General features: G+C 42.5%; 4 protein-coding genes across 4 annotated transcripts; 2 read left to right on the top strand and 2 right to left on the bottom strand.

The window, feature by feature from the left end:
* Positions 1-6,699: 6,699 nt before the first annotated feature.
* PUMCH_005166 (uncharacterized protein) lies at positions 6,700-8,841 on the top strand (the record flags this gene model as incomplete). The annotated part of the gene is made up of 1 exon (XM_063024072.1): positions 6,700-8,841. One exon carries the CDS (start codon positions 6,700-6,702, stop codon positions 8,839-8,841), a length of 2,142 nt encoding a protein of 713 aa, XP_062880142.1.
* Positions 8,842-9,177: 336 nt separating this feature from the next.
* On the bottom strand, positions 9,178-9,804 carry PUMCH_005165 (uncharacterized protein; the record flags this gene model as incomplete). Its single annotated transcript, XM_063024071.1, has 1 exon — positions 9,178-9,804. The coding sequence occupies one exon, from the start codon at positions 9,802-9,804 to the stop codon at positions 9,178-9,180; it is 627 nt and encodes a 208-aa protein (XP_062880141.1).
* A 1,816-nt stretch (positions 9,805-11,620) lies between these two features.
* Positions 11,621-12,484, bottom strand: PUMCH_005164 (uncharacterized protein; the record flags this gene model as incomplete). The annotated part of the gene is made up of 1 exon (XM_063024070.1): positions 11,621-12,484. The coding sequence occupies one exon, from the start codon at positions 12,482-12,484 to the stop codon at positions 11,621-11,623; it is 864 nt and encodes a 287-aa protein (XP_062880140.1).
* A 903-nt stretch (positions 12,485-13,387) lies between these two features.
* Positions 13,388-15,058, top strand: PUMCH_005163 (uncharacterized protein; the record flags this gene model as incomplete). The annotated part of the gene is made up of 1 exon (XM_063024069.1): positions 13,388-15,058. The coding sequence occupies one exon, from the start codon at positions 13,388-13,390 to the stop codon at positions 15,056-15,058; it is 1,671 nt and encodes a 556-aa protein (XP_062880139.1).
* Positions 15,059-16,361: the final 1,303 nt, after the last annotated feature.

The raw sequence follows: 16,361 nt of genomic DNA, 5'->3' as shown, positions 1-16,361 counted from the left end.
TTTGAGCGGCGCCTTGGAGTGAAGAGGATGGAGATTTAACCAAAGTTTTGAAAAATTGATTGTGAGCACCCTCCTCACTGCCAAAATTGTTTCGGAAACTACGTTTGAGATGTGCTCAGCTCCAAGTTGCAGTTCATTGAAGACCACTAAACTGAGCGAGAATCGATCTTATATCAATTCCTTAGTATCATTAAAAGTGAAGTGTATAAACTGAGCCGATTAGAAGTTTGATTCTCTAAAAAAGTCTCCTATTGGAGACTGGAGGACAAAAAAGGCCGTTTGGAACTCTGAAAGTCCTGTATATAAGCGATTTGGACTGGCAAGAGACTAGATAGAGTTGTGGATCACCGAAGTTCTTGCAATAATGGAAAAAATAAGTCTAGAATATCCGAAACTATGTCATATTGAAACTCGTTGCTCCTTGGTCGCGATACATAAGTGATTCAATGTTTAACTGGGTCGTAACAGGAATTGAGAAAAAGCCTGTAGAGCGAGACAGTATGGAGTTTTGAGCATGTAATCGCGGAATTCTCGAAACAGAAGATGATTCCATAAATTATTGGCTTTAAAAATTGAGATAAATGCAAAATTGAATGTCGTGCGCCCTAAAAGGCCGCTGAGAAACAAAACACAAAGAGTGACCCTCCAAGTATAGAATATTAAAGCGCCCAGGGGCATGTGACACAAGCCTTGGTGACAGTAATGGAATCATATCAAAATATCCCCAATAATCGGCATGCCTGAGCTTGTGCGCCCAAAAAGGCCGATGCGACCCTGCGACGCGCCCCTACAGCTCAAGGGCGCTTTTGGACGTAGCCAATCTATTTTTCAAATTGATACGGCGCGTTATGGTGGAATACTGAGGCAAACCACGGTATGTTTATTTTGAACCTATCGCGCACCCTAGTGCTTAGGGATCTTCGTTACTTTTCGGAGCTGATGTGACTTTGACCTGAAGAAGGCAAACAGGGACGTGAGGTGACGACTGCCTTAGCGACTGAACTTGGGCGCCTTGAGGTGCAAAATGAGGCCACAGCCCTCCAGAAACATTAAGGATTATAAAATTTTATAATTTTTACTGACTGCGCGCGTGAATCCAAAAGAGGCCGCTCAAATCCTAGGTGAGTGCCATAGTACTGGTTGAATCTCTCATTTATGCAGTGGAATATGCAACCAACCAACAAGATTTGGTAAAAAAAGATTCAATTCATAACACAATAGATTCCAAATATTTCATTCGGACAGTTAGATTGTGGAAATTCCTATTTTTCTGCTGAGTACGTGTGAGTTTGGGGCTTGCATACCAAAAAAGTGAGAATGATCCTCGAAATTTGTCAGATACGGCCGAGTGGGGTACAGGCAAGAATGAACTAAAACCGCAAAAAATGCGAACACAAGATGACTCGAGAGACAAGGAAAACTCAATTTTCCATAATTTTTTGTTCAATTATTTAGTGAAACATATCTATGCTTTCTTAGAGTTCGAATAGCTCTCATTCTTCACGGGTTTATCCGTTTTTTTTCTACCTGTGAAAATCAAGCTTGTCCAGTATCGAAGATATTAACTCCCGGGCAGATTTTTTCCAATAGTCCCAGTATTTTAGCCTACTCACACAAGTTTGCCAAGAATTGGAGCTCGGTTCGTTCGAGAATGTATCTTTGCGTTTAGTAGATCCGAGTCGATGTCATTACAAGGCCTCAGGTCTCAAAAATCTGGCTGAAATCGAGCTGTATCAATTGAAAATTGGAATGGCGCTATTGCCATTAATATTTGGTAAGGTTTTGTGCGTTTGTAAAGGATGGGATGGACCATTTAGACACAACCCACTGGGCCCTCTATCTCATAATGCGTCCATGTTCTTGACATGCGAGTATGCTCGGTTGAAACTTCCGGACAAAAGAGCACCGAGATGCAAAATTTTGAGATTGAATGCCGAAACTGGGCTACTTATGGGCGCCAAAAATAAGCGCATAAAACCAAGCTGGGCTTAAAGCATCCAAATCTGGAATTAATCATGGGAGAACAATATTACTCGATACATTGAGACTTCAAGAATTTTTACGAAACAATTTGATAGCAATCAGGCACCTACAACACCTTCTAGCTCAGAATTTACACCCATCAATGCCACTTTGTTAGGGGCGACTCAGAGTTTGTTAGACTGGGCGCATATTGCACCCGTGCATCCGGTGACATTCACGATTTTTACATACATTGGAGAGTTCAACTGAAAATGATTTTTCGTTTTACAGCAAAAAATGTATTCAAAAGATTGAGAAAATTATTTTATTTACATGGGGCTAACTTTGGAATTTTTGGAATTTTTCCTAAACGTTTGCATGAGTTTGAAATACCTGTTAAGAACTCTTGTTGCAAGCTACGAGCAGATACGAGAAGATTATATATTGAGCTTGGTGATCCTGGAAATCTTCCAATTCAGAAAACCGGCTGATGTCTAAACGCATCACGTAATATACCTCATCGAGGCTCTGCAGTGCTGTCTAATTTAACCTGAAGAGAAGAACTCATCCTGCCGGCTACACAGAAGGCTTAGTTGTAATGCAAACTGATGCGTTTGTATAAATGTACTGGAAGTATCCAAAAATAGTTTCTGTGCGGACTCAATATTCTTCCACGGTCATAATTCACATCACAAAAGTATGGTTTTTTTCCGGGTAGAAATCTCAACTCTAAGAGACTAGAAACAGTTTTCAATCACTGTTATTATGCTCGATAGAAAACCAATGATTGATTCTGTGTAATTTTAGTGACGGCAATATATTCGAAGCCCGATTACGACTCCTGCGCCCTAAAAGGCCGTTTTGACAAAATCCAAAGAAGCTCTATTAAAATTGAGAATCTCATGGCGCCTTGTGTACCAAGAGACGGGCATGGATCCAATAAGTGAACTGCAACAAATGTTTCCTCATAAATCACATTAAGCAGGCCTTGATTCCAAAAAAGGCCGATGTGACCCTCTGACCTCCTCGGGTACCGAACGGCTCTTTTCGGCGCAGCGCTTTCACGAATCAATATTTTAGTAATTAGAAGCAAAACTTTGATAAAACTTAGAGCGAGGTTTCCAAAATTTATGACCGCGCACCCTCTTCCCTCACAAAATTGGCGCACAATTGCCCTCAACGTTTTATCCAGCATGAATGGAGACTAAAAACCTCTATCAATTCAATCCTTCAAGGGGTGCCTCAGGCACCAATGGAACAATTTACCCCATTCTATTCATCTACAGTGAATCTTGCTCCTTTATCGCCCAAGTTCCGCTCTACACATCAAAAAAGGCCGTTTCGGACCTACAATGTCCTGTGTATAGTATCCAGGATGTTGTCAATGAAGAAACGATTGACAGCATTGCCAAAAGAAATTTAAATCTAGCCAACGAATTGCAGTGAATTGATATCCATGAGATAGAAGATTGTCAAGTTTCTAGGCTAGATTTGGGTGAGGCAGGCAGTGGCTACATCATCGAACAGAGAATTAACTTTGCGACCGACACACCGAGGAAGCAAATAGCCAACAGCACGATATGGCAGGATGTACAAATAACCGGAGTAGGCTATGGATTTGTCTTTGAGATATTCCCATAAAGTCCAATCTGAAGCTTGTGCGCCCTAAAAGGCCGTTTCACAACTAAACACAGAACAGAAGATTCAGTTGTCAATATCTTGCGGCGCCTCAGGGCGTGCCAAACGGGCGTCGCTTCAAGGATTCATTTGATACCAGAATCACTCTAATCCGGTCACTGGGCGCACCTGTGCGCCCAAAAAGGCCGCCGCGACCCTGCGACCCATCCCCAGAACACAACGGCTCTTTTGGGCGTAGCCATCGGAGGTTTCGAAGAGAGAAGGCGCCTTTGGCCGCAAAAAACGGGCACCGCCATGAAAAATCGAAAGGCACTAACCGCGCACCCGCCTATGGTGCGCCGTTTCCCGCAATTCCTCCAAAACCGTCGATGTGGTTCGACTACCCCAAAACAATGGTCGACGTAGGACGAGCAAATGGCGCTGCCATACAGCGCCGCAGGGCGTACGTTGTAGCCCGGCATGCCAGCATTCGAAATCTCTGCCTACCGTGACGAGACGCCCACTCGGCCTCGCCCTAGGTCAAAAAAAGCAGGCCGATGCTGGGCATGTATGGGTGTTTACGATGCCACTAGAATGAGTGTATATGCAGGCCTACTGCTGAGCTAGCGTTGTTATGATTTGCTGGTATTGATGTGGAAAGTATGTGTGTAGTAGTTTATTTTTAACGCAATTATCTTAAATTCGTCAATTTGTTTTTTTGCTCCTATTTTGGCTCGTTTTTCTGCTTGATTTAGTGCAGTACATTGTTCTCTCTGTGTATTTAGATTTTGGAGAAGGAAGTATACCCTTGTAGTAGAAATAGGTTTAGAGAAATCACATTGAATATAAAGAATAAATTTATTCAAAACAATATCATATGAGCTATATTTCAACTCGCTTTTGTGAAGTCTCGAGTAGTTTCTTATTACCTCTGAAGCCCTTTAAATTTTGCGAGGAAAAGTAGTTGGATCTAGTTACCCTGCTACCGAATTTTGGGCAGTGTTTCGTTCTACAACTTTTCAAGGTGGTATCCAGAGTATGCATCTATTTTGCTATGATATTTGGTTGGTATCAGTCCCAAAGTTGTCGATGAAAGACTTCAAACGTGATTTTGAAGCTGTTGAGGTCTGTATAATCGACCTGCAAAATACCCTCATTCGAAAGAGGCTGGAAAGGGCTACAAAACGATACCGAAAAAGTTCAATATTGTCTGATAACAGGTTACCACCGGTGTATGTTATTATATTTTGTAAGCGCCAAGAGTTGAAAGACAATTTCTACAAAGAAAAATTAGGCAAAGGTTTTTTCCATTGCCCTACAGTTGAAGAATCCTATAAGTGTTGTTAGTCAGTACCCAATGAAATTATTCGAGACGGTAGTGGGGTCGAGTTCCTGAATCAAAAAGTTTTTGCAATCAGGGCAGCTTGAGTTTTTGACATTTGGTATCCCACTTGATGAAATTAATTTCTGTCTTTCTTCTGAATCAAAAATATCTCAAAGAATAGATTTGACATCTTACTATAGTGTATCTGTTCGAAGTGGCAATTGGCCGAGAATATGTAGACAAATCAGGAGTATTGAGTCTTGCGTCTGCACTTCTATATTACTTACTGCAAATTACCAAAGGCTTTGTCTCGCTCAGTCATTTGTCACCTCTTTCGGCGCTGTTTCCCTCCAAGTTCAGCTTTATGAGATAAGACCAAAGAGGCTGTTGCTTTTGAAACATAGGTGAATTCGAAAAAGCAACTGGCCGAAACTATCAGAATTTCTCATCGAAAAGAGGGTATTATGGACATTAAACTCTACGATACTCTATCTGGGCTTCGAAAAGAGATTGTACATAGTAGGAATAGAAAACTATCTCCTTTTATTGGATTTTTAGCTATTTTCAAAAAGCTTCTTGGAATAGAAAGCTCGTTGTGATCTTCTCTTATTTTGAACTTTGTTGTCTATAATCATCACTTTCAAACTGAGTTCCTACTGTTATCAAGAGATAAGCACTACATTTGGAGATCAGATTTAGTCATGAAATCATGAGGTATCAGATGAACGCATTCTTGGTTGAATTTCAGTTATGGATGGAATTGAGTATAAGATCAGGCATCCATGGCAGAAGGCGACCGCTACAAAATTGTCGTCAATAACTCCCTTGAAAGATTTCCGATCTGGAGCTTCTATTTCGATTCATTTGTTCATTCACTCAACGTTATTTGGCTAGACCAAACCCAAATTCGGCCCTTAGCAAGGGCATAAAAGGCATCGTAAACAAAATACCCTTGAAAATTGAAGGTAAAGGTATAGGCTTTGTAACCAAATACAATGAAGGATCAAGATTAAGATAGCACAATATGAACAGAAATTTGAGAATTAGTGAAGTGGTGAAACGCACTCGATCGTTCACAGTGAATCCTGTTGTGGCCACATTCTTGCGAAATTCGAAAGAGAATATTTTTAGGATCACGGATATAACGCGTCTACATAAATTAAGAACAAAAATGAAACGTTTTAGACAACCATTTTGATTTTATATCAGTATCACCGAAACTTGCACTCATTTGTTTGGACACACCCCAACTCAATAATTCTAATCATCAACTAACAGATCTTATCTTGCAGATGCGACACGACTAGAATTTGTTAAAAAGAGATGAGAATTTTTTGATTCAAACAAATGGCCATTTCATCATCCTCAATTCCGCTTTCTCTGACCTGATGCCCCCCCTATTCACCGTATCACCGATTCAGACAGCATCGGAATCCAGATCATACTAAAAAGCTCCAAAATTCTTTTCAAGAAAGACAATCCAATTATTTAAGCATATATTTTTATTTCTAGATAGCGTCTTCATACAACCTCATCGCCGATGCCTATCTCATCTCTCATCTCGCGAGGCATCGCACCATGCACACTGGGTAGAAAAGGGCAGCATAAGAAAAACACATTTCTCCTTCTTTGACTGGATCACCGCACAATTGTACTGCTATCAGAAATCTCTGGACGCCGTCACTGCCCAATCCACCTCCAATTTATTTTGTTTCTTCGTCGTTGTTTGTTCCGTTTGATCCGTACATTAAGGCCTTCACATCTTAATTAATAGTCGAGTATTTATTCCTGGGGAAATGTCCAATCCATTAGTAGACCGTATACTCAATAATCCGCTCACGTTTGTTGCTGCGAAAAACAAGGAACTGGAGGACCTGAAGGCAGAGGCTAGCTCATATATTGTTCTTAGTGCCGGTAAGAAAAGTATCCCAATTTCCTCAAACACAACCAGTGCACCGGTCGCGAAAATGGCAAAAAGAGTCGCACCGAAGACAAGATCTTTGGCCGAAACACTTGCTGCATACACTGGAAAAAAGTATCGTGCTAAGAATGATCGCAAGCAGAAGCTCAAGGAAGCCAGAGAAGTCAACGCTCAGAAACACATGGATGACTCATCCGATGATACACAGTACGAATCTGCCTCTGAATTCCAAACAGATAATACTGACCTGTCCTTCCAAGGATTCAAGAGCTCGCCTGATGATGGTGTAGACGTGTCTCTGACTTCAAACACCGAAGATATTGGGGAGGCAGTCAGCGACTCTGAAACTCCCGGCTCTGTCTCGGAGACCGAGACTATCACAATGAGCTCTGAAATCAGGGGCACATCTGCTAAGTCTCCACTCTCACGGAATGCAGAGGCATCTGCTACCTCTTCGTCCTCTGCAGCTTCTTCCTCGTCATCGGATCAAGAAGCTTCATCAGAAGCCTCATTTCAAGAAAGTGACAGCGAGGATCTCGGGGAAGTCGTAAATGGAGCGGTTTTTGATGCCATGGCTCCTGAGCTCATCGGCGGTCTGACTACAAAAGCAGCTGAAAGTGATAAAGGCGATGACGAGGAGGAAGAAAGCGATGCCGATGCCGATGACAGTGAAGATCCAGATGTTTTATCTGATGCCGATGAACATGAACAAGAGGAAGAGGACATTGAGGTCGAGACCGGGTTTACAGGCGAAGAACTTTCCCAACTCAAGGAGGATTTATTGAAAGATGCAAAAACTGCAATCGCAGCTGAGACCGATAAGAACGAGAACATTACTCCATCATCTCCACAGGAACTTCCTCCAACCCCACCAGACATGAACGATCACTACAAGGTTGGTGAAACGCCCAAGAACATGGAAGAAACCAGTCGTATCTCAACAGTTTGGAGTCCGGGCTTTGAAAAGAAGCGTTGTGTGGGTCTCATAAATTTTGGCGTTACTTGCTACATGAACTCTGCAATCCAGACAATGGTTCATATTCCCGCAGTGCAACTGTATCTTATGGAGATCCAGGCCAACAAACACAAGCAAATATCACCTCGCTCAGTCTCATATACTCTTGCGGAGCTTGCCTCTCGTATGTGGAATTTCTCGAAAGACAAGCGTTCAGACAGCAAATACATCAAGCCAAAGAAGATGGTGCAGAGATTGGAGGATATCAACTGCATGATGAGCGAATGGCAACAAGAGGACTCTCATGAGTACTTCATGAGTCTTATGTCTAGGCTCCAAGAAGACAGCACGCCAAAGGGTAAGAAGCTCAATGAGTCCATTATCTACGATATCTTCGGAGGTCTTCTTGAGCAGGAAGTGATCTGCCAAGAATGTAAGAGCGTCAGTCTTACAAAGCAAGAATTCTATGATTTGTCTTTGGGCTTCAACAAGAGAAGGCTCTCCAACGACGCCATCGAAGATGAAAATGCACCAAAATATTCTATTGAAAGAGCCATCCGGGACTTCTTCAGCCTTGAAACCATTCGTACTGATAAAAACGATCCATCCTCGGGTTACTTCTGCGAAAAGTGCCACAAGAAAACCATTGCTACTAAAAAATCCACAATCGAGAAGAGTCCTCAAACACTTCTAGTGCACATGAAGAGATTTAAGTTCAACGGGAACTCCTCACTGAAGGTTAAGCAGCCTATTCTTTATCAGAAATATCTCAATCTCGAGAAGTTCAGTAGCAATGGTGAGCCCATTAGATACCAACTAATTGGTGTCATTGTGCATGAGGGCAGATCAATTCTGTCTGGGCACTATGTGGCACACTGCATGCGTCCCGATGGATCGTGGGCCACCTATGATGACGAGTACATTAATCTGATCGACGAGAGACAAGCAATGACAGACCCATCGGCGTATTGCTTGTTATACACCAAATTGCAACCTAAGGGCCAGAAGAGAGGCAGTGAAGTCAAGCACCAAACCAAGTCTAAGAAACGGTCCAAGTTGTAAGGAAGGAGAGCGAGACCACCTTCTCATTGCATTTAAAATTCATTTTCCCTTCTAGCATGACACAGTTCCAGTGTCTTTTTTCTTATATATGGTTATTTTCAATAGGCTTCGAATGTAAATTATATTTTAGTCACATTGAATGAGAACAGCCAGTAGATAACAAGTATTGGTTGTCGAGTCAGTATAAAATCCAAGTTTGGTTTCATAAAAATGAATCTTTATGTATGTTTATTGTGTACGAGGGAAGCAAGGCAGTAGCAAAACCAGCTCGCGCTAATTATAAGAAAGAATACCCAGGATAAATATCAAAAACCAACCAGAACTAGAAGTTTAAATTTAAGCATCGACGAAGACGTTTGCATCCTCATCGTGCTCGTCGAAGCTATCTCTATCGCCTAAAAGAGGACGGCGGGACATTGAATGGCCCAAACAAATCGGCGGTCTCCCACCAAACTTCTTCTTCACCGAAGAAAGCTTACATGAGTCGCAATTGTCGCATTTAGACAGCAGACTTAGGCTGTCGTCGTCGGAGGCTCCAATGCTTGCAGATGAACGACGTCTTCGCAGAATTCTTGCCTGCTCTGCGAGGACTGATGTTGCAGAATTGTTTGGAATCAAGTGAATGAACTTCCGTTCGATTACAAACTTGCCCTCTTTATAAGTTTCGGCACCGCTATACGATTTCTTGTACAACCAGCCTAGAATAGTACTACACTGGCGGCAGCGAATCTTATTGATGAGATAGGTGCCCGTTTTCATCATTGTCTCGATATCCGTCGGGTCTAACAGAGTGTTGATCACACTATCTACGAGATAGGCTTTGCCGGACAGACCCCAAAAATTATCTGAAATAATGAGACTGGAGAGACACAAATGAGAGGTGCATTCGGCGCAGACAATAATTTGAGTACTGCCATCTTCGTACGAAGGTGTAGCGAAGAAGTCTGTGATTTGCAACCCCATTGTGAATGGCTTTATGGAGAAATTAGAATAAGGCGATTCAATTATAAAAGAGAGGAATTGTTCCGCAACTCTTTTTGGGCTGAATCTTTCTACGTACTGTCAAATGGAGGAACACCAGGTTGGAACAACCAAAGAGAATCCCAACAGATACGACCGTACAGGTAGAACACGGAAACAGGACCAGGAACAAAACCTATTTCCCAAAATGTGAGTCAGACACCTTACCAAATCAAAATCGAGCAATTCTGTGATTTAGCGTGAGAAAGAAAAGTCGATCCACAGTCACACCCAAACCAGCAGAAACCAGCCAAAAATGGAACAGTAAGAAAGAGAATGTTCTCTTCACACAAACAGCACTGATTTGAATCGATCCCGATTGTATTTGTTGGGTATCGGAAGTCCACCCAAGGTAATACCAGCTGAGTGAATTGGAACGATTTAAGTTGCGTAGCTACAGAAAACTGTTTATTGAAGAAAAAAAGGTACTTACTGCAAATTCTACTACCAATGGCGGATCCACAGTTTATATACTCGTGGTTGTGGAGTCATGTTATAGTAATGCATGGAACCATGAACGGGGAGCGGCGGCACGGGTTTCGGATAAGGACGGCAAGTGGCATCATATAACGAGTAATACGTACGCATGAATGGAGCAATTATAGAGTGGCCATAGCATTTCCCGATGGGGAACAGATGTGCAATTTATCTAATTGGGAAGCGGAACGGTGATTAGTGGAATTAAGGTCTGTTGGATAGAGGAGGGGCAGAACATATACGGTTATCGGGCTGACTGCAGGAGAAATATGCACGAGGGTCTAAATAAATGAAATGGATAAAGTCGATAGATTCTGGAGCTTTTCTTATTTTTTGGAAAAGGAGTGTGGTGCAAAAGATGAGAAGACCGATTGCGCTCGATTATCGTGGTTCTTTTGGGCGCTTCCTGCCAGATTTAATGGGTACCTGACAAAGGTCTAGACGCCTTATCAGTGAAATGAGAAATTGCAGCCAATACATACAATAGGCGTACAAACAGTTAGGAATAGAAAAAAAGAGTAGAATAGAATTAGGAAAGGGAGACAAATCTAAAATTCTGGAGCCTTGCACATGCACACGGTGCAGAGATTTCCACTCTTTGAAAGGACACTCTTCAGTTGCAATCGTGAATGGTTCCGCACATCCTGTATTTCAGGAATGTCATGATTTTGACAATAGCTCGCCACTGAATTTCATCACTACTGTATTTCATCACTACTCATCGGATCAGCCGGTTGTGTACCCTGATACGGTCATTATGGTGGGGAGCAGATTGTCAGGTACGAAGCTGTCATTGACATGAGAAGTTTTACAAGAGTTTCCGCAAACTTATAATACTGTAGAACTTCGAATACGAAATTTCGTTATTTGTTCTAAGATTCGAAAAAGGAAAAAAAAACTTCCCTCATTTCGGTTCGTATGTGTCTCCGAAGCAATTTTGGTCATGTATGGGGCTTCTCCACTTGGCATAACCGTTGACATAGGTATATAAAGGTGAGCACAACCGCAGCCACAAAAAATATTCCATTGCATTTTCCTATTTAACGAATTGACAATTAGCAATTAGCAATTAGTATCATTATGCCCGAATCTATCCTCAACTTGTTCTACAAGAAGGCTCCAGCAGAACCCAAACGGAAAGACACCGCCGAACCGCCCAAGCGTAGACACTCGCTCGGCGAGAACTTCTCGTTGCCAACGCTTGATCACGATATGAACACGGGCTACTGGTTTGTGGTCACCTGAAGTGGGAAAGTCTATGTACATGTCATTGGGACCCCATTTACCACTTGTAGACACCATGAACAGTAAAATTCAAAGGCTCGTTATTCAAGAACGTTTTAGGCTTAGTGGCCTCAATCTTCTTTTCCTTCTCCCATGCCAAGCGGTCTCTGGTCTGTTGCAGCTTCAAAATAGCCTTAAGATGAACATATCTATGACGAAGCATACCAACACGACCACGACCCTTCCACTCAATACGTTTTCTCCACTCACCATCGGGACCAACCCACAATGCATGGATGTATAGCAGGTCCTCGGACATGCCTTGCAGAGAAGCCAATTTGAGGCCGGTCTTCAATAACTTCTCCAACTCTGTAGCCATCTTTTTGGGACTGAAATGCAACTGATTGATGGCATTCTTAACATTGTATCCACGAACAAAACGATTAACAAGTGTAGCCTTCTTCATTGAACTTTGAATACGGAATGATTTAATGTACACCGAGGGTTCCAACACCTCGATTTCAGCATCTGTCAACAGCAACTTGTAGTGTTTTCCATTCTCTTTGTCGTAAATGATCTCATTATTCTTGTAGAACCCATTTTTGGCCACGTTGAGATCGAAAAGTCGTCTCTTTTCTGCAGACACATACCGGGCACTGGTCTCCTGCTTTTTCTGAGCTTCTTGCAAATATTTTTTCTGCAAAACGGCATCATCCGCAGGCAACATCATCTTGGGGTCTGCTGGAGGGTCAACAGGTGCCGATGCAGCGCTTTCGGGCTGCTTCTGAGTGGTAATGTCTCCAAACAAACTACCTCCAGAGAGCACACGTGGAGAGAAATGGAGGGCTCTGGACATAAGGAGTGGCTGAGGTGCCCTATGAACAAGGGCTGGTTTGAGCCATGCAAAGCTATTCCGGAGCATGGTGCTTTTTTGTGGGGAGTGGAATCTTGGATTGGAATTTTTCAGGTAAAGGGAGAAAGGTGGTGGTTACTGCACGACCCAGAAATGGAGGAGAGAATCACTTTAAAAAGGGACTCGGAACGGAGGCAGCGGTAAAAAAAAAAAATATAGAAAAACAGAAGTCTCTCATCAATTTTACTTTACTTGTTTTGTTATCGTGGTTTCTTGTGTAGATGGCCTTCATTGGTAGAGCTATGGGATTGAGCATTGTTGAATTCAAAGAGCTTTCATAACAAAAGAAAATCTTCGACGGCGGGTATATAAGTGTAGGAAATTTGCACTAAATCTTGCAATGATCATGCTATGTTGGTTCTCGAGGGCTACACAACCTATAGAATTGGGACAGTTGAAGTAAGATGAAATGTCTGTATGCGTTTTAAAATCTTACTCAGAACCAAGAAAAAAACAACAACATAATATTCCACTTCAGGATCTGCTAAAAATTTCTATGCAACTCTATACTTTCTTTTGATAAATGGGTCCTTTGCATCAAAGTGAGTCAATTGGCGGTGAGCTACAATTCAAGAAGTCCGAAAGGACAAGACTCACGACGAGTCAGCGAGTTATCCCTTTCCCAAACCATAGTGCGGTACCTCCCATGTTTCTATACCTGACGCATTGGTTCTTAGCCGAAAAGTTATGCCATGACAATGTTTTGAAAAATCGTACAGTTGCCAGAGGTATGTCAAATAGCCGATGCTTTTGGATAGTAGAGCGCGACAGTATTAGACAATGATTTCTCTATATAATTTATCATGCTGGCTGCGCTCAAATCGTGTTTTCTTAAATACTTTCACGTCATCACAATCCTGAGGGCAAGACAGAAATAATCTCGACATAAAAAGACATTTGAATCGCACTAGCATGATAGAAACAGACACTAGAAATGTCCAGAGCAATATCGTACCAGAAACAGACACTCATCTTCCTTCATCAAACGATGTCGATGATCCGAGTGGAATTTCAATGCCGGCCCAAATTTCCGTTCATGCACTCAGCTCGGAAGAGAGCCCTATATCTAGCGAAAATACATCAAATACCTCAAACATTGGCACTTCACGAGAGACTCTCTGCACGCTGCAATCCGTAGCCAACGAGAGATGCGGGACGTCTCTTCTCACAGCAGAGACATTCAAGGCTCATGCGAACGCAAGATTTGCTGATACATTTGAGTGTGCCTTCGTTCATGAAGTCTATAGCCAGCACAAATTTTTCAGTGTTGGCAAGTTTGACCTCCCTAGAATGTTTAATTACTTAGTCCCAGTTGTTCAAAAGGCCATGTGCGAGGTTGAATATTATGAAGAATCCCCGAATGCTACAGTGAGACTGCCACTAATTCTTGTGGTCGTTTTGGGCCGACGCAGCACTTTAGAACATGTCTTCAATCTAGCAATAATGGCAACACACAACAGCTGGATCAATCCAGTGATTTATGATCCAAATTACAACAACACAACTGCTAACACTCAACTCTGGGTGACATCATATGAGGCATTATTAGACATCCATAATTCAGGACACATCTCGCTAGGGCGGGTTCGCTATTTCGTGACAGACGACGGAGATGCCATGTTCCGGAGAAACTTCGAAGAACAATCCCTTTATTACACGAATAGAGTTCTTGCCGAGCAGGCGCCTGAGTGTCAGAGATTCATGTTCACCGCCACGCCGGCACCAGGGTCGCAGTGCATGGCCAACATCCTCGCGGGAGGGTTTGCATTCATGGCATATGCCAAATTTCAGCACTGTCTAAACATGACATTCTCATGTTATTGGAATAGCCAAGATATGTATGGGTATGAAAACGATCAGAGAATAGCCACAGTCATATACGCCCCTTCGGAGAGGACTGCCGCAGATATAGAAAAGTATCTTACTGAGAGACAATTCGACTGCTTTGCGCCCGAAATCCCTAGCATATTCGATCTGTGGCCCGAATTTGAAACTTTGAGTCAGGAGGAGAAAAACCTGGCTATCTATTTTCACAAGAGAGAAGTTAGCGATTATTTGTTTGACATCGTTGAAAAGTTCAACACAGATGAGCTACCTATCCTCATTCTCTCGCAAAATGTGACCATGCATTTGCAACTGGACTTTTTGGGAGCGTTGGACTGTAAAGCACCAACAACAAAACCACGCGACAAGGAATATAGTTTCAGGCTTCCACCAAAAAAAGCATTATGGAAACGTATTTTGAAGAAAAAGTCAGCACCAAAGCCTCTCGTAACGCCGCTTAGTGCAGACGAGATCCAGCAGATCCGTGAGAAAAGTGCTATACCCCGGTACGCGAGGGCAAAACTTAGACTGGACAAGATCGTCATCAACTATAACAATTTAGAGACATCATTTGAAGTGTTTTTCAGGTATGGCCGGAGATTTGAGGATGCTTCTGAGTTCCGGCGAGATCAGAATCTAAATAGAAAGGTTGAAGTATTGACTAATCGAGACAAAAAAGCAGGATTCGGTGTGGAGTTCGCCGGCGGACCGAGAAATAGAGGGTCTGGGCACAGCTCAATGTTTTTTGGAATGTCATAGCCGCGGCGGATGTTTCTATTGGCGGATTTGACTTCACGAGATCGGCAAACCTGCAAGTAAAGAGATCAGCACAATGGACAATGACCACTACTTCGCCACAGGCAAGCTATTAGGGGTTCAAAGCGGAATAAATTAGCGCACGGAATCTTTTTTGAGTACACACGGCAATAATTGGCGCAGATAGAGGATGCATCGATGCGTCTAAAACAAGAGAAAAACCGTTACCAGTTTACATGAACGGCTTGGCACTATTCGTATCGTCACGTCAAGCCAACCACACTGTGGTCGAGGCGATCTGTCTGTAAGAGATAAACGTCTTTAGACTGAATGAAGATCCATTAAGTGATGGCTAATGCGGCAAGTACGAACCTCAAATGAGCCAGAGAATGTATCTTAGTTATAATAATAGAAAGCATACTAGAACTTCATTTGATTACAGATGTCTCATTGGCATCCAGTGGTATTTTTGAGGATCTAGCGCAATTGTGATACCTTAAGCAGGACGCACTATAATTTGCCGACCTGCTTACTTTGCCAGGGAAAGTTGAACGGAAGAGTCATTCTGGACTCACACGGTTAGACGGGAGCTTGGTACATGACTGCGGCAGTAATATCGAGTAGCCGATGCGTCACCAGCAAGATCTGATTCAGGAGAACCACGGAGATGTCGGACATCTGCGAATATAAAAAGGTGAGACAGAGCACCAATTCTATTAAATATTCCATTAAAATCCCACAATACCACCAATGAAGTTCTCAAGATTTGCCACTCTTTCACTTGCCGCTTTCGCTATTGCTTCACCTATCACGGACTTGAACCAACTTGACAGTCTAGTGGTAGAGCATGTACCAGACGAGTCTAAAAGACAAGACTATGACTCCGCAATTGATTCCATGACAGAAAATTTCTTTGGATCTTTCCCAGATAAGATTGAAGACCCCGAGGTGTTTCAGAAAGTCTTTGCAAGCGTTCAGAACATGGTTGCAACGTTGATGTCTGACACAAAAGACATCATTGAAGCTTCTGGAGTCGACCCGGAAAGTTACTTGTCTGAGACCGATTTTCAAACTTTCTTGGAGACCATGGAGCTGAATGAGATTGAAAAACGTGCTTTCTTCATCGCTCCAATTGCCAAGGCGCTTTTGTTGAAATTAATGAAGGGATTGTTAAAAAACGCCTTCAAATCTCTTCTCGGAGCCTGTAGAGATGCTGGAGTGAAGGTTGAGACTGTCATGGATTGTTTTGAAAAGCTTGTCGAGTAAAATATTCTGCAACTGAAGCATTTAGAGATCATATCTATAG

This window comes from Australozyma saopauloensis, chromosome 7 (assembly GCF_035610405.1).
Source record: "Australozyma saopauloensis chromosome 7, complete sequence".
In the NCBI taxonomy this organism is placed as follows: Eukaryota; Fungi; Ascomycota; class Pichiomycetes; order Serinales; family Metschnikowiaceae; genus Australozyma; species Australozyma saopauloensis.
The sequence above is the reverse complement of the archived record's forward strand: the minus strand, read 5'-3'. Positions and strand labels throughout refer to the sequence as shown.